This window comes from Chelonia mydas, chromosome 15, assembly GCF_015237465.2.
Source record: "Chelonia mydas isolate rCheMyd1 chromosome 15, rCheMyd1.pri.v2, whole genome shotgun sequence".
NCBI lineage: Eukaryota > Metazoa > Chordata > Testudines > Cheloniidae > Chelonia > Chelonia mydas.
Window position 1 is genome coordinate 28991826 of NC_057856.1, and position 25031 is coordinate 29016856.

Here is a 25031-nt window from a genome sequence, read left to right on the forward strand (position 1 = left end):
TGAATTGAGGCATTCAGCACATCTTTGGAGACCAGAGAGGAGCAAGGGAATTAATTTAATGAGAACGTTTGGGTTAATCAGTAAATAACCAACAACTCAGAGCTCCTTCACATACAGACACCTGCTTCCACATAGTTTTGCTGAGAGATGGAGGTCAGGGCTGGGGACCCAGAAGCACATAACACAGGGAAAGCTGTTGTTTTTCAGAACTGCAAGGCTGATTTTCAGAAGACCCAACACTCCCAACTCAAAGTGAATTCTCTGCACCTGAGAGAGTCAGGCCCTTGTGTGTAAAAACTGAACACAAGTGCATGTTACCTGGATCATTAGTTTTCCTACGAGTGTCATCATGTGAGTATGTTTGGGCAAATCATAAAAGGCCTTGACAGAAAGCTAAGAACTCCCCACCGAGCACACACTGTACAGTGTCTGTCTTCATCCCTAAAACTGGACATCTACCATGTCATGGGAGGATTCTTGCTTACGATAAGGGGACAGTTTACAGACAGATGTGGGTCTCATTAAATATACTCACACATGCACTGCTCTGCGAGGGCCGGAAGCTGACTTGACAGCTGCAACACACAGAGCTATGGTACAAGCCAGGCTCACGGGGTAGACAGAGGACAGGGGGATTAGGGTGGAGGATTGTACTTCCACAGGATGAAATATTTTATTCTGATCTAAAGAGAAATGCAAAAATATCAGGACGATCAGGAACTTTGGCAGGGCTGTAAAAACCTGATTTACAGATAACCTCAATCTCAGGACTTCGGTTCAGAGAATTCTGTTTCCTTTATTATCAATCACATGTATTATGGTAGTGGCTAAGGGCCAACCCAGAGCCATCCATGGTGCCAGGCGCTGTAAAAACACAGAGTAGCTCACATCCCCTGTCCTGGGAGCCTGCAATCTAAACAGACCCAGCAGACCCAGGGTGGTGGACGGGTAGAACACACCAGCAGAGTGAATTATGGAACGGTGGCAAATGTCATGTTAGTGCCACCAGTTTTCTTGGGTGGAGAAGAGTTTGGTTAGGAGGGGATCAGCTAGAGGCAAGGGAGAGGGACACTGAAGGGAACAGGCTGAAGGGGGACAGGGCAGGGAGAAGAGACTGGGGGCAGGATGGAGCACACAGCCAGTCAGCACAGGGCAGTTTCGGGAGTGCAGAGCAGTGCAGCAGGCAGACTGTGTTGTACTGAGTTGTGTCTCTTCCTTGGGATCAGTTTTCTGCTGCTCTGCCCTTCCCAGCACCCATGCAGGGTTTTATGCCTGTGTAGCACACCCTCCCTCCACCCCCTTGCGGGGCTCTGCCTTCCCTCCTAGTCCCTCCAACAGGCCTATCCCTTCTTTCAGGAGGCTTTGTCACATTGTGGTCTCTAGTCCCAAGACAACAAAAACAACAGGGTCTGCTGCCCCTCCCGGGCTACTCTTCAGCCTTGCTCAGTGGTGGAGGGACTTTCTCCCTGGAGGCCCAGCTCCGATCCGAGCTGCTGAGCCTCGGGGCTTCCTCCCTGGACTCCTTCCCCGAGTCTGGGTCTCCCAGTCTGCCACCAAGCCCGTCTGCCTGGGGAGGTGGACTGTTCCCAGGCCTGCCCCAGCAGCCTCCTTCTCCCCTGCCACTCTCTCTATTCATGGCCAGGCCCAGGAAACAACCACCCTCCTGCAGCTCCCCTCCCCAGCCCTTTATGGAAACGGAGCCACCTGATCCCCAGGCCATCAAGATAAGTTCAGGGGGCAGGGTGGTGGTGCTGCTCATCCCACGCCCGGCTAAGCCCTACTCTCCTTAAAGGGCCAGCCAGCCTGTGACAATTGCCTTCTCAGATTTTCATTACGAGGTGTTCCCTGCTCGGCATTAAACCCTCATTTTTCATCTAGCTATTCCATGGCTCTCTCTTTCTGTGAGCCGAATGTTTATGAGAAAACAGTTAGCCTCTGAAGGCCCTGTTTTCATGGCTGCAGGAATTTCCACTCAGGTCTTCCTGGCAGGGCTCTAGCTCTAATTCTGTTTGTACTGCAATTTCATTTAGTCCGTCAAGTCAGCAGCAAATGCTGACACAGCTAGGTCGCCCGCTCTGTTCTGCTGCAGTGTGGACCAACAAAGCAGTCTCACCACCACACCCAGGCTCTGTGCAGGTTGTGATAGTAGTTCTTGTGATGCAGACAGACATGGCCACTAGGAACTGACCTGAGACCACCAAGTCTTTTCACATAAGCTGCTGAGCAGCTGTCATGTGGCAGTGACTTTCAGCCCCCATTGACCTGGGCCGGGATCAAATCCATGACCTAGACAGGACAGTCTTCATGTTTGTTACTAGTCATGAGCCATTCAACCACCCACAAAGACAGAAAGATTATCTAATTTAATTCAAACATCTAAAATAAATAAAAGGCTTGGATCATTAGAGAATTTCAAATCAAGATGTTTTCCTGGGTGGTATATGTTTCCCCATTGCTAAATATGAAAGCGGCCAATTTCTGCTCTGTTTAATTCTACAGCAATCACAGTGCCTTCATGTGTGTACCTTTTCCTTGTGTTTCCCCAATAATCTGGAGTGAGCACAATTCAGACAAATATCAAGCAGCAACCACGGGGCCCTGTGCAAAGAATTTCAAAAGCAACAAATAGGAAAAGGAACCAGCCATAAAAGGAACACAAGTTTCACAAGGGTAGGTGTGGATATCAACAGTTCAGAATACAAAATTAATAAATTGGTGCCACCCTGCACTTTGAAACCAGCTCTCTGGAGACTGTTCTGAGCATAACTGAGATTTGGATAGTCTGAATGACAAATTCAAATACCCTTCTCATTATTGCAGATTCAGAGATCCTCAATTTGGCCTAGGCAGTGATTTCCCATCAGCGCTAAGACATTTGACCTTAAACTGGCACATTCAGACAAGAATGGGAATTTACCTCAGTGGCTGCTCTACAAGCATGCCATATGGCCTTCTCCAAGACTGAATATTTTCCTCTCCTTTCATAACACTGCCTAAGGATGAGGCACCAAGAGTCTGAATTATTGTCCTCATTACCTGCATATGCATAGAGTGGCTATAGGTAACCAACAACTGGCTGGTCACATATGTGGTAGCAGAGCTAATGCAGGTCCAAGAAAAGATGTGTTCAGTGCATTCCTTGATCTTATGTCACTACCTAACTAGGAACAATTGACTGGTAAGAAAAAATTATACAAAGGGCAGCTGAAAATAAGGATCCACACATGGTATAATTCTCAAAAGGTGACCCAGTTTTATGGGCCATCAGTCTTGACAGCATCCTGAAATGTGTCCTATCCCTGTTTAAATACAGCCCATATCAGACCACAATTGAACTAGGAGTTATTTGTGGGGTACACATTGCCTAGATGCCCACCTTTGCACAACCCTTCAGCAATGTCTTGGGTAAGTCCAGTGGCCCACTTTGGAGCCATCTTCATTTGCTGACTGAGAGCAGAATTTAGCTCATAATGACACCAGTGCTGGGGCTCATTCAGGTGGAGAGCTGCCTTTAGTCCTGTTTAATTGACAGAGAGCTCCCACCTCTTGTCAAAACATCCCTGGGAAGGGCTCAGCTTTTGAGGCATTGTTTTCTTCACTGCCCAGTTATAACCAAAAGCGGACTTTCTTCCTCCTCCATTTAAACTGAAACTATACTAGGTTGTAGGGGCCTGGGACTGGTGTCAAATGATCCAAGGCCAAATTCCCTTTTCATTTACATCAGTGTAAATCTGAAGTAATGCCACCAAAGTCAATGGAGCCACTCTAGATTGATTCAGGCATTAGTGAGAATGGAATGTGGTACTAGGGTTGTAATCAGCATGAAACCTACAAGAACTGACAATTCTGTCAGGCAGGGATGTAAAAGAGAGAATGGGGAAGAACAGGGGGACAATTCTTAAGCAAAATGAACACACAGTCTCACCCCGAGAAGTGTAATAAAAATCCATAGCACTCTCTCTCACTCATGCACAACTTATAAACTCTGTCTCTCCTCCAGGCTCCCAAGAACTGGCCACAGTTCTTTCTACAGATTCCAGGGTTTGGCTATGCTACCTTTCCATACAGGCACTGCTCATCCAGGTGGTGAATTCCTCTCCATGGGCTCATCTTTCCCCCATAAATGACTCTCTATAAGGTCACTAGCATAGTTCAAAAGCATGCCATTTGGCTAAACAAAGAAGCCAAATCCATGGGGCTGTACGAAGAGCTGTGGTTCCAGGATGATACTTTATAAACCCATAAAGTGAGAACAGGTTTGAAATATTCCCTGCATCCCCTCCTGTCCCTAATCTCTCTGCAGAGAATAGCTGTGTGTGTTAATATTTGGACCAAACCATAGCTCACATGACACCAAGCTCCAGAGAGGCTTAAAGGTGTTGAATACCTGACTCATTTCAATGACTTCCCGGCCTACACTTTTCACACTTAGTATTTTGAGAAGTTGGAAAATTAATGTTGGCAAGAGATTAAAATACGTGTGGAAGTGTCAGTTATTTTCCCAGCATCCTCACAGCATCTTAGCACTAACTGGGGCTTGCGTGGCAGCCTCTGCTGAAGGACCCAATGGGTTATGGAGACGAGCTCCTCTCTGAAGCTCTCCCGGAGATCAGTGAAACCAACTGGCAGTGCAATATGGGGTTCAGGCCTGGGCTGGCACTGCCCATGTTCTTCCTGACCAAAGGTTAAATGACAGATGCCAATCTCCTGTCAAATCGGAGCTGAATCAATTTTTAAAATGTAATTTTAAAACAATACTTCTTGGGGTTAACGACTTTCTCCCAGACAATTAGCAAGTATGCCAAAGCTGAAGAACATCCTCAGCCTGTGCTTTGTTACTCTGCCAAGGTAAACACTGACATTTTCTTCCCTGAAGCAGCTTAGAGAGCAAGAACAATTCCAGGCAGTAACAAGACTCCTTAAAGGCACAAGAGACAGATGCTCGCTGTTTGCCTTTAAAGGCAAAATTTGATGAATACACTGGAAGGGCTGATCCTACGTCCTATGGAACTTTGGTCTGGAGCAGAGTTGACTCATCACAAAAAAGGCTTCATTTTCCCAGTTACATCTTGTAACTTACAATTAATCTGCTTTAATGCTAGCTATTTGTTCTTTGAAGGAGACATTAAAACGCAGGTTTCCACTCACTACATCTGCTGGGAGTTAAAGAACCCATGGCACTGTCAGATAATGCCATGTATCCTCTCAAATAAAATAAATTCTCCTGTGCTGTGGACAAAATATTGCTTCGCATGCAATAGCTGCTGCATTTGCCTGCACAGACACCATGCTATTGGCATTCGACTCATTACTGGGTAAGATGCTTTGAGATGCTCAGAGTCTGAAAGAGTTTCCTTAAATCCAAACTCCAGTCTCTTAAAAAAATCTATTGCCATTGTATATTTAATTCCTGTTCCTCCTCCATTAAACGGATTTCTATTTTTATTTCAAACAGCCCCCTCCCCCCAAAAAGAAACTAAAAAAGACTTGCAGCCCACATTCAGACTTTATTTCCAAAAATTAAGTAAATGGGATTAAATAAACCCAGCAAACAACAGGGTAAACATTCTCAAAGTTAAAAGACAGCGAAGTCACTGGGAGATGAGAGTCAAATGCTGATGCTAAAACCTCTTCACAGTGAAGAATATTAGCGAAACTGCACCATGAGCTTGGAGAAGCTGCAGCATGAATCAGTTATCTCAACGTCATCTCAAGGACCAATTTCTTTTGGATCTCTGGGGTCTGCTGCCTCTCTAACCCAGTCCCCATTTTTGTATCTCCTTCCTCATTACCCCTGGACTCCGCACTCCCTGGGTCAGGTGTTTCAGGAAGAAAGCAAGTCACTGGTGTAACAAGATCTTACTGGGGCCAAATAGGCACAGTTCACTCAGCAGTGGTACTGTGACAACAGCTGAAGGTGGAAAGGGGTGTAAGCACGCTCCAGTCTGATCTCGGTGATTGTCCAACACAAGCCTGGCTTACACAGTGAGGGGAGAAAGAGGGCATATAACAAAAAGGAGGCGTGGAGGAGATAAAACTTGTGGGGGGACAGAGAGGGAAGCTGCTTGATCTCACCACCACCTGCTGGTTCCTTTTTCCTCTTTCCTGCTTCCCACACGACTCCTATCACTTGACACAAAACATTACATGCATTTGCACCCCCACCGAATACCAGAGAGATTGGGGCTAGTTACCCTCCCTGACTGTTCATGCCCACTTACTCCTGGGGTCAGATTCTGATCTCAGTTTCGCCAACGCCACTCCACAGGCTTTGGTGGGCTGGCAATGCAGTGGTGGCCACTTACATAAGAATCTGGCTTGTGACATACATCCCCACATTCATCATCACCGAGTCTGGCCCTATAGGTCAGCCGCAAAGCCCTATAGGTCAGTACCCCCTTCTCAGCGACAGCTGTTTACTGACATTGACTCCCCTGTAATATACTGTACACAACGTTTCGGAGGCTGGCACTGGCCAGTCATCTGCTTTGAAATGCTGATCACAAGCTGACTATGCGTATGGACGTTACTCAAGAGATAGTGCAAACCTCACTTGTAAAGAAAAAAATGTTTATTTTCCTCACAAGAAGCACATGTAACATACAGTACACTTTTACCAACAAAAGTAAAAAAAAAAAAAAAAAAAGTGCATTATGCATCCCCTACTGCAAATGTACAGTACAAAAGATACTGCATATTTAAATATAAAAACCAGAATCAAGAAATACAATGAAATAAAAAGAACACTGTTATCATAAGAGTACAGCAATGCACTGAAACAGAGACTGGTTATTCACCCATTCATTCATGTCTGCAGCTTATCTAACAAGGGTGGTAACTATTCATGGGCCCTGGGTCAACTCTCAGGCAAGGAGAGCAGACCAACGTCTGTGACATGAAGGGGCATATTATTTAGTTAAAGAACACATTGAGAAATGATGACCGAAACGGTGCTATTTCTAAAACAAGGAACAAAAAAAGCATACGCTGGAAATAAGGTGCCAGTCTGTGCATTTCAGATTTGATGTTGGAGTGTTCCTTGGCTTAGATCATGCCTGTAACTCTTCCAAGTGTAACGATGGCCTTCCATCTTTGGAATGTCTTGTCAAGCCCTCCCTTGCCTGCACTGTCTGCAGCAATGCAGAGATAAATCATAAGCGATGAGGCCAGGGCAACAGAAGCTGGAATTTATGTGGGATCCATTTACAAAGCCCATCGTTTTACCCATACACATAGCAAAGGAAAACTGATTAGCAGTTCTGAGATCAGGGACCATCAGAGTTATACAGGAATCATACACGCAAATAGTAATGGTCTTACTTACACTGAAACATCAAAGCACCAAGACAAAACAGCAAAACAGCAGCGTTTACCAGCTCAGCATAAATACACAGTATTTGTAAACTATTATTAAGGCACTCAATTGTAAAAGAACAATTACAATACATAGGAGAGAAAGAAAACAACTATATTTTCATGCATCGAGACTAACAACCCTGCAAGCACTGCATTTTTTGGCTACAAAAACTTTGAATTGGCATGCTATAGCCTCTACGCATATATTGACTTAAAAAAAATTAAAAATAAACTACATGTATCAACAGTATTGTGTTGCACTAAGCAGCAATGGATCTTCAAGTTTGATAAGCTACATTATGTGTGTGGTGACACAGTTATGTTCCACAAAATAACGGAGTCTGTGTGATTTTTTTTTCCAATCACGATATGGGCATTGTAGTCAACTGAAAACTAAACTACCAAAGCAGTAGTTTGTATGTAGCACAGTTTGGCAGGTCATAGAAGAAGAAAACAGGAAGGAAATAGGTTTGTTCACTTGTATTGTTAAAACAACTTGGACATTTTCAGAAGTTCTTCAAGTCTAAGCACCTGTTAAGCTTCTCTCTTAGTACAAGCTACAATGGGTTGGCCAACAAATGTCAAATTGGGCATACGTGGCAATGACCTTGTGAACAAAGGCAATGTGTATTAATATACTGCAGTGTCTTACTGCCTGGGGTTGGTTCCCTACTGGCAGTTAGTGCTGTGAGGAGTGCATGTCCCCACCCCAAGCAAATAGATGGAATTACACTCACTGGCAGTGGGGATGGGAACAGTAGGTGTTAAGGCATCTTCACAAGGCAGCAGCCAACTCACAGGTGCAAAACAACCTGCAGAAACAAAATTAAATGGCCACATCTGTGTGTGTCACTCCTGCCATTCTTGGAAACAGGCAATTACACAGAGGATTTTCAGAAGCACTCATCATTGGCCTGCCTCTATGCCCATTGAAATCAACAGTTAAGACTCCCATTGACTTCAGTGGGAGCAATTAGACCAGAGATCAGCACTTTTAACAATCCTCGTCTAACCTAGCCCATGTGTTGTATGCACACATGCGTGATCTGCACACACAACTGGGAGAATTACAAATATCACCACACTCACTTCTTTTTGCATGCAAAATTTGGACCTCAGTGACCATCTCTCCACAAGAGAAGCACAAGATCTTGCTTAATAACACTGTGGAGTTCTAGCCATGAGGGGTTAACTATCTGCTTTATCCTACAGTGACACTATTAGGGATCCTTTAGGGTTATCTGGATAAAGAGGGCTAGCAAAAATCCACTGGAAAATAGAAATTAAATAAAATAACTAGGTCAAATTCTGCTTCAATGGAATCGCATGGGTGTAAATAAGGGCAGTCTTTGTCCAACCGTGTCAGATGGGAAAGGGCCTCTCCTTGGGAAAGAAGACTGTCAGTGTGAACAGGTGCACAGATTTGCAGACAGGGAGAATCCAAACAACTGTGCAACTGGCTTTAGCACAATGTTGTGGTTTGGATGGAGCTGGTGAACAGATTAACAGCTTTCAAAAATACCTTAGCTGATAATTTCAGCACGGGCTAACAGGCTCTGAAGAAACCCTTTGCCGCCATGCAATAGTCAAGCACAGTGCCATGGCTTTAGCCATGCTCACTACCACCCCTCCTTCCCAATCCATCTTTTACAAATAAAACCTAAGTAAGAACAACTAAAAGACAAGTAATAAAAGTATATGGAATACACTACAGTAGATATGGACCTGGAAACGCACCCATGATGCTTTGACATTAGGCACATAATAAAAACATTAATATTTTAGATATACCACCACACCCCAGATACAGCGAAACTGAAATGTCACAACTGGGGAGGGAAGGGGGGCATGCGTCAGTGAATTCACAGTGTATTGAAGTGATCTAGTCAGTATTGATTTCCAAGACGCACAAAAGGGTGGGTTCAGTGAAAAGAACCACACCAAGAACCAACGACAATCACAGCATCAAAGGAAGTGTCCATGCTAAAATCCACTTCTGAAGTTTTATAGCCAGACAATAACACAAACATTGCAGCTAAGGGAAGGTCCAACTCTAACAATGACATCAGTTTCCCGACACTAGAAAACGTGGATTACAAAATGTTTCACGTCCTCCGAGATATTGCCATTGTGTGCCTTGCTTAAGAAGCTTTTGCTTCTTTCACATGAAATGGCAAATTTGCCATATGCTCAAGATGTATATACATTTTTGACCCTTCTATCAAAGGAGAAATATTTATCTACTGCTTCCCAGCCCATATTTCTCCTGCTTTTAGTACAAAATTGGGGGAGTTAATGAAAAAAAAAAAAAGGAATCCTTGGTATTCTAAACGGTGGAAACCAAGGGACACTTCCCAAATGGGTACTCAAACTTTTTAAATGGCAGGTTGTAGGATCTGCTGTTCAAAGTTGCACTCTTCACTTTCCATCCCCATCTGAAAGACTTTATCCAGCAACGGCTCTGCAAACGCAGATTTTTAAAAAAACAGCTCAGACTCACATGGACCTGGTTGTTATAACCACGGACCACAACAAATCCATAGTTTGTTGTCACCACGCTTTAAATGTCACTGTGACACCAAAGTTAGTCTAACACATGGAATTCAGGCATTTTTGAAAATTTAGGAGCCTAAGTCCCATTTTTAAAAGTGCTTAAGTCACTTAAGTCTAAATCCAACTGATACGCAATGGGACTCAGACTCCTCAGTGACTGAGGCACTTTTGAAAATTATATCCTTAATTTGGCAAAAATGTATCTCCCAGAGTTTTCGAGGTTTTTTTAAATGTGTTTTTTCTACCAGGCTGGCAAATGCATTCTACCACAATGTGTTACACACCCCAGAGGCAAAGGGCCTCCTTTGAAGCATGTTGCACCTGGCAGGGGCGGGAAGGCAATGGTACTACAGTAGTTATCTGAAATCGTTCTGTAATAAACGGTCACTGGGTGTGAAGACAACGACCCACAAATGAATATGGGGCTGGTTATCATGATGTTGGGAGTGCTCCTTTGTTGAGGGACAGCATTTTAGGGCTAACCTGGGTTATCTGTGTGTCCAGCCGGCCTATCTCTGGAAGTGGCTCAAGCAGATTTCTTATAATCTCTCTCACTCATTTTGATCATCCCCATTTTTACTTGAATTCTGTTTCATCATCAAGGGCTGAATCCTGAGGTCTGTGCCCAAGATTATGCAGCCCCCCCCCTTGCCTGAATGAGAACTAAGTGGAAATGGAGTCTTTCTGCGTTGGCCATAAACCTCCAACAGAAACTAGTACCAAGCAGCTGATGAAAAAAGAACGGCCTATACAGCCAATGGCTCTGCTCTAAGAGATAATCCTGCACAACTGAAGCCACTGACTTCAGAGGGTACAGGACTGAGCCCTAAATGCCTTACCATATCAGAAATCTAGCTAGCAGTACCATGTAGAAGACTTAATGATTGTTTAACACTATGGAAACTAATCTAGCTCTCCACTTTTCCTTCCTTTCTGAGATATTGCAATATTCCATTTAGGCTAGGCTAGTGAAACTACTGCCTCCTCCTTGCACTGGCCCCAAACTCTGCCCTTGGATGGGTGTGTAAGATCAGGGAAGCCCAGGGGAGCACCACACGTTCACCCGAGAGCAGAATTTGCACTTCTGTTGTCATCAGGAGGAGACCATCACTGAAATTAACCTGTGCATCCCAGACAATATGTACTATAAACAAACAAGAGCAGGAATACTCATCCTCCCGCACTGCTTCCCGATGATGAAAAAATAAACCCTTTGGATGTTACTCAATGTGGGGACTTCTAAAAGGCTTCAGAGCTCAGTGACAACCATACACCTTCCTGAGATAACCTGCTGCTGCTTTGCATTTCTGCTGCAAACTCCAGGATGCGAGAAATGTTCTACCAAATAAACTAACTTATCCTCTCCCCAGGTTTCAAACGTACAGAATGACAATAAAGCCTGCCCTCCGTAGGATGAGACAGGTCAGTTGTCTTCTCATCTGCAATGCATGCCATCAACAGTCTGATAAAGCAGGGCTTCCAAAACACAAGTGCTACACCACTGACTCCAGCATCACACACATTTCACAATGGTTCATGGTCACCTACTGGCCAGGCTTGTCATTATTACTGGGATAACTATAAAACCACAACAAGAGCAACAATACCTGAAGAACAAGACATTTCTCCACTTTAACAGAAGCCTTCAAAACACACAACCTAGATGTCATTCTGTTATTAACACAAGACACTGTGACAGCTAACCCTGATTATACAGTAAAGAGGAACTATCGGGTCAGCAGATCACGTTGTCAATAAAACAACAGCTCTACACTTTTTCACTTGACTTCATAGTTAGAGTTACTCAGTACAGTAAAGCCTACACCTCAACACTCTTTTGGATCTTTACAGTTGATGTCGTAGGAATGCTTTTCAAAAAAATTTAAATATCCTGGAATAAGCCTTAAAAAAATCAACACAGAAATCAGCAAGAACAGAGGTAGAGTTTATGTTGCCATCTACAGGTTTTTCCACAAGTGGCTGTTTAAACTAGAGACTTGTGCTATGTTTGTTTTGCAAAATAAAAAAAAATTTAAAACGCCATGACTTTTGTTGAGACTTTGAAACAATATTTTCAGCATTTTTTTACATTATATATATTTTAACACAACTATACTTGGCAAACAGTACTGGGAATATTGTCCTATAGGAACAGTAGGCAGTTCACACACCACGTCCTCTTCCAAGCCATGCAATGTTTTTTTTCACTGTGCCATTCACCCATGTCAGTTATGTCCCTCTTTCTCCCCACTTACTGCACAAGGAAGGGGGTAAAGACGTGGTATCAGCTGAACTATTTTGTTTCAGATGATAAAATGGCATTGGGTTCAGGCAATAAATGCTGATTTTAAAAAAACAACACATACACCAGAACGTGTCAACTTTTGCCCTTCCAAAGTGTGCTCTTCAAGTTTCCTGTGGCTGAATTTGCTAGCAGTTTGGAGCTTACGTCCACACTCCTCAGAGAGGATTGTGACTCGCAAAGCATGGAAGACTCACTCAATTTGGCCTCTTTTGAGTTCATTACTGTTGACATGTCCATGTCACTCGATAAGTCCTCGGAGGACAAGTTAAGACACCCTAGCTTGGCAAGAGAATTGGATCTCTTCAGAGGGGAAGAAACAGTCAAACCAGCAAGTCGTAGCCTGGTTTCGATTTCCTGAGTACGTTGTTTTACCAGGCCGGGTTTCCCATGCACACTGTGTATGCTGTCGCTACTAGAACTGCGTGTCAAGTTGGAACTCCTGGAAGATGATGGCGTATAGCATATGGTCTTCAGAAAGTCCTTTGTGTAACTGCTCATGTGCTCCAGCCTGCACAGGACAGGTGTGGAGGTTTTCTGAGACAGTCCCTGTAAGGGGTTTTTGGCCTCTAACTTCTCCACATCATTCTCTGTGTCTTCGGATATTAAAGGTGCTGGACCCAGAAGAGATACTGGGCCTCGGTGCAAAGCCAAATCTTGGTTTTCCTCTGGTATACTAGCATCAATTCTGCTCACGGAGCTCTCTCTTACCAGTGACGAGGATTCTGATGGCACACTCTTCAGACGCTCCAGTTCTTTGGTATGCTTCCTAACTAAACCAGCTTTTTGAAGCTGAATAAGAGATTCTTGATGCTGCATCAAATAACTGTTTGTGGTTGGCTTTTCCAAATCTTTACTAAACAGCAAGTACTTCAGGTCCTTCGTTGGTTTGACATCTTTTCTGGATGGAGACTCTTCCCTCATCACTTCTGTATTCAGAGGGCTCTTCTCACAGTGGGAATTTCTCCTGGCAAGCAGTGCTTTGACAGATGTTTTTGGTGCATCTTTTGGCTTTTCAGAAATATTGCAATGCTGATCCGCCACAGATTTGCAGGTGCCACCTTCCAAAACACTAGTCCCCTGCAGCAATGGAGGCAAGACATCGTTTTTAGCCCTGATTACTTCCTCAGCCTGCGACTTGCTAGGCATTTGGTCCAACAAGTTAGAAGTCACATGGGAGAGGAGCGAAGGCTGAGTGCAGATTGTAGAACTGCAGCATGCGGCAGCTGGATTCAGCGTTTCACACTGCTCCCCAGAGGCTTCAGCGGATGCACTGGCTGAGGAATACATGCAGTCAGTGCATGACTGGTAGGAAGGCTTGACCTTACTGAGGATTCCAAATATGGCATCGCGCTATAAAAGGAAAGAATAGGCAATAAGAAGTCAGACAAACAATTTAGTGTGGATGCAGAATAGCAGAGTCAGGTTAGTTTAAAACAAGACAAATTTGCAGATTGAAAGGGAAGACACAGAACAATAGGAAACATTTTATTTATAAGGACTCCAAGGGACTTTAAAGGAAGCCCTTCTCCATTACTGCTGAAGTCTGGGCTCAGCAGTGGGAGTCAAGCCACGAGGATTCCCAGCTGACAGTGTTGGAGGAAACCAACCATTTCAAGTGATGGTCATGAAAGGCGGCTCCCCCGAGAGGTTTATAGCATGTTCACGTAGCTGCATGCTCTCTTTGGTGGCTGGCTCCACAACTTGTGCAAGCAAAGCGATGTTCAGAAGCACTTCTACAAGGAAAGGCTCAGCATGGAGACAGGCACTACTACAGGAGCCTTCACTTCCAAACCAAATTACATCATACTCTTAGGACGTGGAGAGTTGTCTCATGCACACGGTGTCGGGTGTTACTAATCATCTACGTTTAAGCCCATACGCACCTCGAACTCCTCTGGGCAGCTCCTCTTGCTGTTGTTGTTATTCAAGTTCTCTCTGTTCAGTAAGTTCTCCTCCTTGTGCACAGACAAGCGCCGCTTCCACCTCTCCACAGGATTTTCCTCCCTGATGCTTTCCTTTCCCGGATCTGCCTGGCTGGGCACATTCCTCCCCTTTGGCATGCTGGACTCCAACTTCTTCACTTCCTTCTCACAGAAACTTCTCAGCTCTGCCAATGGTTCCACTTTGTCCTTAGCCTTCATTGTTTCTGCCAAAGCCTCAGGAGGGATTGGGGGAGGCTGATCCACCATCAAACTGGCCTGCTCCGAAAGTACGTCTCGCTCCAGATCCTCCACCTGGAAAAATATTTCCCTGTCACCAGGCAGCTTGTTCTCCAGCAGCGAGTCAGACAGGCGCCGGAAGCAGTAGTGAAATCCCCCGGCCTCCATATTGGCTCTGTTGTCCAAGTACGTGGACTGTGAAGGTGCGTCCAGGTCAGATAGACGGTTTTCTAGATCGATGTCTAAGCTATCAAGCAGGAAGTCACTGGGCCCCGTAGAATCATCTGCATTCTGGGGTAGATTGCTCTCTGCTTGCTGCTTCCACAGCTTGTTATGACGCTGTTTGCTGGGGAGAAAAATAAAAGGCACAAATTACTACAATCAAACACTCAGCAGCTGTTGTATGTAAATGCATCACAGTGCCCTGCCCCATACAAGTCACGCCCCTCAGAAACCTTTGGAGGAAACATGCAATCCCAGCAGATCACCCACTACAGAGGACAGTGGCAACACAGGGCAGAGGAGCAGGATGTACGAAGCAGTCAGGCTCTGGTCTAAACAAGGGAACAAATGGCTGGGTCATTACATAAGATTCAAGGGAAGAAAAACAACAGCAACCAAAGTCCTCAAGAATCAGGTAACTGTGATTTAAATGGCATTGACCACACCGTAGTTAGCTGTGATGGAAATGAAGACGATATGCACATAATGAAGAAACAGAAACAAAGTCCCCCAGAAATTATGCAGCAGCTGAAAGCATCCGGATCAAGTGCACACAAAACATGTACCAGAGTCACTCGAGTATAACTTAAACAAGATGCTCAGCAACAACCAACTAAGGGCCAAATCCAGTTGTCCTTGCTCAGGAAGACTTCCTCAACTTCAGGACTTTGTCCTATGCATGTCTATGCAGCCTCAGGAACTCAGCCAGCTCCAGGCATGGGAGCCCAGCCACCCAATGAGCTCGCTGGGCCCAATACCCCTTACTCAGTGATCGTGCTCCTTGAGTGGACAGAAGAGCTGACAGATCACCGTTTAAGCCTTGTAGCAACAGTAGCACGGTGGCACCTCGATGTGTTTGTTCCGTGGCAGCAGCTGCGCCAGACCCGCTTCCTGCAGCAGCCCTAGCTCCAACCCGCGCCTAACAGCTACTAAAACATTGACCAAAAACTGCCTTCTCTTCCCGTTTTTCACAAAATTGTGTTCCCCCCTTTCCAAGCAACTCTGATAATTTTTAACTTATTTGCCCAGCATAGGCCCCACATGCGCGTACACACAACTGCAAATTGCTAATCCTGCTTTGTGAGACATCCTACTCTGCAACAGGCTCTTTTTGTTTCCTTGCAAGTCACCTTCTCATTCCACCCATCACCTTACCTTGCATCTAAAATCCCTTCATATTCCAGCAGCTGTTTCATGAAGCCTGCATTTGGTCTTGCAATGCTGCGTTTTTGCTTCACGTAATTATAGGCTTTTTCCAAAGACCAGCCAAATTCCTTCATTGCATAAGCTATAACTGTAGAGGCAGACCGGCTAACACCCATTTTGCAGTGTACCAGACACTTAGAGTGATTTTTCCTAGAGAGGAAGGCAAAAAAATAAGAAAAACTATATCTCAAATCCTTTTGTTTATTAAGTTTTACTATCACAGGTTTATATGGTGCATGGATGGTCATTTGTTCACCTTACCGAGCCAACGTCACAGCTCAGAGGGAGTTAATTGGTTTGGGTTAAATGGTCCAAGAAAATAAACTCTCCAGGAAAGTTAGAATCTGGAGAAGTGTGACACCCCCTAACCACTCTCCTCTCACGCCAACCACACTGCTATTTCAGATACTATCCAAAGCTCCCTTTATCTGCATGTCCCTGTCTTTGGAGATGTGGACCGAACAGGCATGGTGGGTTCCCTACCAGGCCCCCCTGCACTGTTCACTGCACATTAGGGCTTCTGTATCACCTGTGCCCTGGAGGGTGGAGTGACTGGATGAAAATCACAGAGCAAGAAGTCCCACAAATAAAGAGGCTTCCTCAGAGAGGTTGGTGCAATCCGAAGAGCAAGTAACAGGGTTGGAGGCCCAGCGGAGCCTGGCAAGAAGGTCCTTATGCCAGGTCCCCATCTTCAAAGGTGGAGGCAAGGCAACTGAATGATGGATCACACATGGGAATAAATGTCTCCTGCTATGTATTTACGAACCTCAACGCCTATTACATCACCTGGCAGAATTGTGCCACAATCTGTCAGGGATGGGACCTCCACAGCTTCAGATGCAGTCCCTTACTTTTTGAGCCCATTATTAATCCTGGCATTGTGGCTGATGGACCAAGTCAAATTCAACCACTAGTTACACCCCTGCAACCCTAATGATTTGGTCCTTACTTAGGGCAGGATTTGGCCGATTAATGAAAGATGCCAAATTAACCAGGTGTCACTGTCCAGTTACCCCATGCAGATCCGAATGAAGAAAAGCCCATCAAGTTACAAGCCACATGCTGAAACCCCAGCAGAATGTGAGTGGTTCATGTCACTAACTGTTGCCGGGAGCTATTGCTCTGCTTATTCTATCACAGACAAAATTCAAGGATTTCAAAATGTTTTACTTCATCAGAAGGACCCTTAGGGGCTCTTGAATCTTTTAGGGTATTAGGTGCAAACACAAACAGAATGTAGCTTCATTACTGGAAACAAACAAACATTCTGTTTTTAAAAAGGGAAACAAAAAAGCAAGTTGAACAAGGCGCCGAAGATAAAATCTCAGCACGATTGTGACTGGTTGTGAAGGGGTTAATGATTAACCACTGACGGGAACAGATGTGGTATTTGGGCATTCCAGGGGCCCAACGGAACTCCCTTTTCAAAGGCCTTTGCGAGAGCAGGGATCCCAGAAACCTCTTCAGCGCCTCACAAAGAGCCCAGCAATTAAGCAGCAAAGGGACAGCTACTTAATTGGCCTGGTAGAGCTACTTAACTGACATGGCAGTAAAGGCACTGAATGAGTTATTGTGCCAAACTTAGGGACAGCGAGCTGGGAGCATGAAGGAGTCCAGGGGAACTGGCTGCTGCGGATAGAGTCAAAGCCAGAACAGATGCATGGACACTGTTCAGGACTTCTCTGAAAGCAATGAGTTTCCAGTACTAGACAGCAGGGTGGTTACTTCCCTATTGAATACACTTCTCATTGCACTTGCCCTGAAATGGGAACCACAGCTCTGTGACAAACAGGGAATTCAGAGGGAGGCAGGTTTCAGAAAGCTTCTGCAAATGGTTCCATATCGTCTGCTGAAATGCTATTCAGCAGCATGCCGAGGGCACACCACTATCCTTACAACAGCCACGGTACTGGTGAGGGAGCTCCCTCGCCCCCTGCTGGAGGAAGCGCCTCAGTGTCATGCAAGGACTCGACATCATTCCACAGATTCCAATGACAGGTTCTTATCCCGACCTCCGATGTCCCCAAGCACTGGCTCGCTCATCTCCATCCACTTACTTGGCTTTATTTATGAAATGATATGCCTCATTCCAGTGAGCCAGGAGGTCTGTCGTCTCCTCGTCATACACCCGGATATTATGATACGCGAACAGACCAGGAAAAAAATTATCGATCTCCCTGGTGACGTTTAAAATGTAGTAGACGCTGCAGGATACAAAAGGAAACAAAGGCAGAGAGTTTACTTATCACAGCCCTGGAAGGGGAACTGGAATTCATGTGATAAACCATACACAACCCAGTGTAACATGGGTGCTCTTACTGCATGGGACGATCAGCAGCCCAAAACCTCTAAGCCCTCCGCTTCCGATTAAATCAGCTGGAGTTCTACATGTGAAGGACTGGCTGAATCAAGCCCCCAACTCATCTCTCTCTACTATTATGGTCCCATGTAAAGATGGAGAACAGAGGAAAAATGACTTGCCCACTCTACCAATGGGGAAGCTGAGGAAGAGAGGTGCCGAAACTTGATCCAAGTCTCACAATGAATCAACGGCAGTGCTAGGAAAAGAACCCGGGAGTCCTGATTCTCAAACTTGTGCTTTCGTAACAAGCTCATCCTTTCTTCCTTCTTCCAACCAGAAATATGAAATGAAAGTTGAATCACTTTACTCTACTTCTGCAGGATACAACAGCAGGATTTTTATAATAAAATTGGCGTATACTGGGAGAGAATGCATGCCCATATTAAGTTATTATTTCATATAATTCAGACAAATCAGTAGCACATGATATTTATTCAAGGATTTGTCCAGCTTTGACTTTTAAAAATAGATGTCAAGGATACCATCACTACAGATCAAAGGATTAATGTGCTAGTTGTTTTACTTATTCAAAAGTGTTCAGACATCTGTTCCCAAGGACAGTTTAAACATCTATTCCTGCTGTTGAGCAATAACTTTTCAGAGTCTCATTATAGGGGCCGACATGTGTCCTGGGCAAGCAGCAAGTATTTATACACAAAATTCCCATTGGCCTAAAACACTTAAAGCAAATAAAGCCAAGAAGTGATGTCGTGATGAGAGATCACTGAGACACACGACTGCAGCCACCTGTCTGCACTAGTGGAATGGAGAACAATTCACACAACTCTGCTCATCTCCAGGCAGTTTTTCACCATTTGGATAAGAGCTTTACCCCAAATACTGTAATGCGTAATCTTCTGAAGTATTTGGGAATTCACACCTCAGACAACAATAAGCTTGCTCGGTATTAATTAGACTCCTATAGAGGATTTGTCTTCCCTAGATCTCAAGGCACTTTACAAATGAGGACAAATATTATCTCCATTGTACAGGTGGGAAAACTGAGATAGAAAGAGAGGAACGATCTGGTCCAAGGTCACTACTGAGAACAGAAGGCAAGTGTCCCAATCCTGTGCCCTATCCACTGAAGTATGGCCTGCACGTATCATATTTCATTTCACAGGACACCCGAACACACAACTGAAAACAAGCGATTTGAAGATTTAAGAGTCTAACGTGTAACAGCTGACATTAAGTAGCGGAAAGGGCAAGTACTCACCCCGAGCCTTGAAGCTCTTCCAGGTTGGAGGCATTCCACTCAGACCCCTAGGATACAAGTCACACACACACAGAGTAAGCCTTGGTTCTGCTGGGCACTGTACAGTCACTGATCAAACACTGTGCTCTTTGCAATCTGGGCAGTATTTTCTCAGGAGCACTAAACTAAAACATAGGCAATGGTTTCTGAAAAGAGTATAACAGGGTATGAGGGTCTAGGGCCTTGTATAACAATGCAGAGGTATTCTGCTGACTCATTCTAGCAACCGGGCCAGACTGGTCCTATTAGCTACAACCCAAGAGTATAAAATGTTGAGAGTCTCTCTGAGGCAAGAGGGAGGTAGGGGGAGAGAGAGAGGGGTCAGTCTGCAGGAAGAAACCCTAGGAAGCTCAGGCTGAGGTTTATTATTTATATTACAGAGCACATACAGGTCCCAAACAAAATACACCTAGAAAGAGTCCCTGCCCTGAACAGCTTACAACCATAGAATTACAGAAATGAGGCCTGGAAGGGACCTCAAGAAGTCATCCAGTCCAGCCCCCTGTGGTGAGGCAGCACCAAATAAACTTAGACCATCCCTGACAGGTGTTCGTTGTTAACCTATGGCTCTTGACCTGATTTATGACATAGGAAGCTTTTGGGCTAATATATATTAGCACGTGGTTTTAACAGGAAAGAGTAAAAAGTGTGTTCCCGACCCTAGGTGGGCACATCGGGATTAGAGGCTGGTGTAAACTGTACTGTCACCTCCCACTTACAGTGTACTCCACTGACTACCTTCTTCTAGTATTTTTCATGGGTTCCAAGAGTTTGAGAGTATGACAGCGCTACAGACTTTCTTATTACATGTATCTGTTTTTTGTTCAGTAGCATTAATGCTTGGTTTATCTGGATGATAAATACAACTTTTATGTTCATATTCCTGTGATTCATCAATCCCACCTGTTACATAATTTACGTAGCCACGAAGGGAAAGAACCTGTTAACTGTGACCGGTGCACTTCGCACCTCAGGTAATTTCAGGCTGCACTGTCCAACCTGATCTAAGCAACCTCCAGTGATGGGGATTCTACAACTTCCCTTGGAAGCCTGTTCCAGAGCTTAACTACCGTTATAGGCAGAATTTTCTTCCTAATATCTAACCTAAATCTCCCTTGCTGCAGATTAAGTCCATTACTATTAGCCTGGAGAACAACAGATCACACTCCTCTTTATAACAGTCCTTAATATATTTGAAGATTGTTCTCAGGCCCCCTTCCCTGACAGTCTTCTTTTCTCAAGACTAACCGGGCCCAGTTTGTTTAACCTTCCCTCACAGGTCAGGGTTTCTAAACCTTTGATTATTTTTGTTGCTCTCCTCTGGACTCTCTCCAGTTTGTCCACGTTTCCTAGAGTGCGGCGCCCAGAATTGGACATAGTTCTCCAGCTGAGGCCTCACCAGGGCTGAGCAGAGCAGGACAATGACCTCCGAGGTCTTACATACGACACTCCTGTTAACATGCCCCAGAACGGTATTAGCCTTTTTTGCAACCACATCATATTGTTGGCTGAACAGGCCTAAACAGGCCAGACAGACAAAGGGCAAGAGACAGAGAATATTATTATCCCTATTCTACAGATCCCTAAAACTGAAGCACAAGAAGATTAAGTAACTTGCCCAAGGTCACAGAGTGGAGCTTTCACAGATCCAGGGAAAGAACCTAGATCTCCTGAGTCCCAAAGCTGTGCCTTAGCCACAAAACCATCCCTCCTCTAAACTGAGGAAGCGTTAGCCCTATTACTTAAAGAAAACGACAGAGATGGCACGTTTGGACAACATGCGTGCAGTGTGTTAGGAGCACACTGGGAACGTTCCCAGATTACAAAGTAATAGTAAGCAGGATTTCAATCAAGAAAGCTCACAAAGAGCGATCCTATGAAGGGGACTGAACGGAAAAGAAGATGGGATGTGGGACACTAAGGATGCATCTCCAGGTTGCCTGTTCAGATCCAATCTCAGCTGGTAGTGAGCAACACTGGATCTGCTCGCTTACTTGCACGAAGTGAGTTAGACAGTCTCAGGGTGGTTCCTAGCACATCACAAAACCCACCACAAATGAACATTCCCTCTTTTCAAGAACATAAATTGCATAGTAAAACCTATCAGACATTCTGCAAAATAAAGTGGTCGTTATCAGAGTTCCCTCTAATTTTTTAAGTCCATGTGCGGAATGAATTTTGTTATGTGCACCGATATGGAAGTGATGCATATCAGTGCACATAACACAATTCATGTGGTGGGGGTGGGGCCGAGGAGTTTGGCGTGTGGGAGGGCGCTCAGGGCTGGGGTAGATGGTTGGAGCGTGGGGGGATGAGGGCTCTGGCTGGGGGTGTGGGCTCTGGGGATGAGTGGGTGAGATGGCCCCTAAAAGCCATGGGAGAAGTTACTGCAGAGGTACATGTATAACACATTGCATGGAGAACAAAGAGGATTTTAAAATATGATTCACCCTCAGAGGCCTATTTCCTCTGAGTCTGTCATGGAAAAGATGACACTGCTGCAAAGTGCAGAATTGCTCCCGTCTCAATTAAATCTTTATTCTGGATGACAACTTCCAGTTTTGTTTGGAGTACCACCTAGTGGCAAGAGATTACAAGAGACTCATCCCTGCTCTGAGCCTGTTCACAGGCTGAACAAGCAAATCACCTTCCAAACTGATGATTTATATAAAGCCAGCCACATAGAATCATAGAATAACAGAGTTGGAAGGGACCTCTGGAGGCCATCTAGTCCAACCCCCTGCCCAGAGCAGGACCAATCCCAACTAAATCATCCCAGCCAGGACTTTGTCAAGCCTGACCTTAAAAACTTCTAAGGAAGGGGATTCCACCACCTCCCTAGGTCCTTCTCTGCAGAACTGCTGCCGAGCCATTCGGTCCCTAGTCTGTAGCGGTGCATTGGATTCTTCCGTCCTAAGTGCAGGACTCTGCACTTGTCCTTGTTGAACCTCATCAGATTTCTTTTGGCCCAATCCTCCAATTTGTCTAGGTCCCTCTGTATCCTATCCCTACCCTCCAGCGTATCTACCACTCCTCCCAGTTTAGTGTCATCCGCAAACTTGCTGAGGGTGCAATCCACACCATCCTCCAGATCATTAATGAAGATATTGAACAAAACCGGCCCCAGGACTGACCCTTGGGGCACTCCACTTGATACCGGCTGCCAACTAGACATGGAGCCATTGATCAACTAGACATGGAGCCATTGATTATCTACATGGTAGGCACTTTGACTCTCTTAGTGTATTATCATTACCTTTGATTCAGCAAGGCAAAAATAGAGGGCACATAACTGGTACATTTGGACTGTGTCATGATCTAGGTCCTTACCCCGTCTTAAAGAAAAATGACTCCTATTCCTAGAAATATGAAATAAATCCATAAAAGGCAGCCTTTCCTGTGCACAGTGCACCCAACAAACAGGAGCACAAACATCAGGGCCGGGACACCATTTTATTAAATCTACTTACTTCCAAAGCAGGGTAACAAGTTATTGTGCACGTGGCAAAGTCACAGCAGTGGGAATAAATGGTGAAAAGGGAAAGACGAAGCACTTCCTCAGAGCAGTTCTCAGGACGTGGGGGAAGGCTGTTTTCCCGTGTACTGTATCAACCACTGGCAACCTCTTATTTATTTTCTTTCCATTAGAATAAGAAGCTCCCATACTAAGACTCTAGCCCCTGCCAATTATCTACAATTACAAAAGCAAAATGTCATTCAGCCAAATCACCCTCCTGCCTAGAAGCAGGTCCTAATCCAACATTACATGTGTTATGTGCGCCCCCATATGTCAGTCTGCTCCTCAGCTCCTTTACTTCTCTTCAAAAGCCAGGTGAAACAAACGTCCCCCCACAGCACATCACCACATACAGGATCCTCCACCACGCCAGGCCCATGATGTGTTCTGCTCCTGAGCTGAGCTGGCCAGGAGAGAAAGGATCTGGAAGGCACCCTGTCCATCTTGCCAGCCCACCAGTGCAGCCCTGTGTGTTCAGAATGAAGGCTCAGATAGCAGAAAGAGCTGCTGGGATGTGGGCCTTTGGAAGTGACATAGGAAGAGGAAGGAAAGGAGGCCTAGAGTCTCCTTGTATAATAGGCTAAACATTAGGCTACGGCACCTGCTGGTTTTTCTCCTCATTGCAGCCTTTATACCCAGTGGCGGATAGTGTTTGACTGATGCCCCCTCCTCACACCCAGCATAGCTTCTGACTCCGTGGCTTACCAGATACAGATGATCAAAAATTAGAGATGGTTTGTCCATCTGCCCCAGGATAAGCAGCATTTCATTGTCTATAAATTCCTTGAATTCTTTCAAGTTGCAATTCATCTGCTTCTCCAGTTCATTTCGTATCTGTGGGGCAGAAAATGACAAAGTATGCCACTTAGGAAATGATAGCATACCACCTAGATAGTGGGCTGTGCAGAATGATTGTCCACTTTTAAAAGGAGAGTGCCAATAAATTATACATACATGCATTAGAGAGAGAGAGAGAGACTACAGTCCACAGAGAAGTATGTAAATGCTTTCAGAGACAAATAACCTCAGTAAAAGGTCACGTGAGGCCCCAAATTCAGGCTTTGTAAATAAAGCTTCATGCAAAACCCAATATGAACAAAAAACTGTTATGGTATTTTTCACTATGAAGCATTCCCCTGAAGTGCTCAACACCCTGCACTGAGCTAGCTCCGAAGAAACAAAAGCAAACCCCCCTAGAAACAAGAAGTGAAAAACAGCAGCATCATTGTGAAAAGGGAATTAGATCTTTTAAAGTTTCTCACTTTTAAGTTGGAAGGTAGGAACATTTTTAAGGTGTATAGATTTTCCTCCATATCCCCTCCCTTTAAAAGCCAAACCTACCACAGCTTTCTACATTATAACACTGCATGTGAATAACTCTACTAAAACAGAAGAATCTGAGCATTTTCCGGGCAGCCTAAGAAGAAATGTTGGCAACCAATTTGTATGGCTTTTACCACTGCACAAAGCTCCAGGCAAGTCCACACTCAGGGTACATTGTGGGTCAGTTTCCAGGTTTTCTTATACCTTGGGCTCCGATAGGACCGCCCATTGGAGTATTTCAATCACTTGTTGTAAGGACTCTAAAAGCCCACTGTGAGGTTGATGATATCCTATTTTACAGATGGGAAAACTAAGGGGCAGAGAACAGAAATCTTATCCCAGGACATGGAGTGAATCTTGTAAGCACAGTGGAAATATATATCCTGAGGGTCCTGACTCCCAGTCCTCTCTGACCCTTATCCAGTGCTATCTCCCATACTCTGGACAACAACAGGAACCGAGTGGTCACAGGCCAGCAAATGGTCAGTTTTGCTTACTTCCTTTGAGGTCACATTTTCCAGGTCTTTACTCATCATGATACTTCGGAGTTTGGCTTTAATGAACCGCTCTGTTCTTTCCCCCTCAGTTGGCCTGCAAAGGAAAATTAAAGGAACTATCCAGACAGGCATTTCACTGGGGCAGAAGGCCTCAGCGATGCTCTCTCTGTATAATGATACTCTTACATGGAGAAGGAATGGGAAAGATTCAAGTTAAACTGACACTGATGACAGAGGAAAACTTCACAAAAATATGTATGAACCAAAAGGAGA

General features: G+C 44.8%; 1 protein-coding gene across 2 annotated transcripts in view; it reads right to left on the minus strand.

The window, feature by feature from the left end:
* Positions 1–6551: 6551 nt before the first annotated feature.
* Positions 6552–25031, minus strand: part of SSH1 (slingshot protein phosphatase 1) — a 63427-nt gene continuing 44947 nt past the window's right edge. For both annotated transcript variants that reach the window (XM_037878758.2, XM_043529993.1), the window contains 7 exons: positions 24759–24852; positions 23644–23772; positions 19383–19429; positions 17859–18005; positions 15751–15951; positions 14098–14719; positions 6552–13564 (listed from right to left, as the gene is read on the minus strand). In XM_037878758.2, the coding sequence (XP_037734686.1) occupies positions 12287–13564; positions 14098–14719; positions 15751–15951; positions 17859–18005; positions 19383–19429; positions 23644–23772; positions 24759–24852 (2518 nt within the window). In that variant the 3' untranslated portion in view covers positions 6552–12286. The remainder of the gene's footprint in view (positions 13565–14097; positions 14720–15750; positions 15952–17858; positions 18006–19382; positions 19430–23643; positions 23773–24758; positions 24853–25031) is intronic.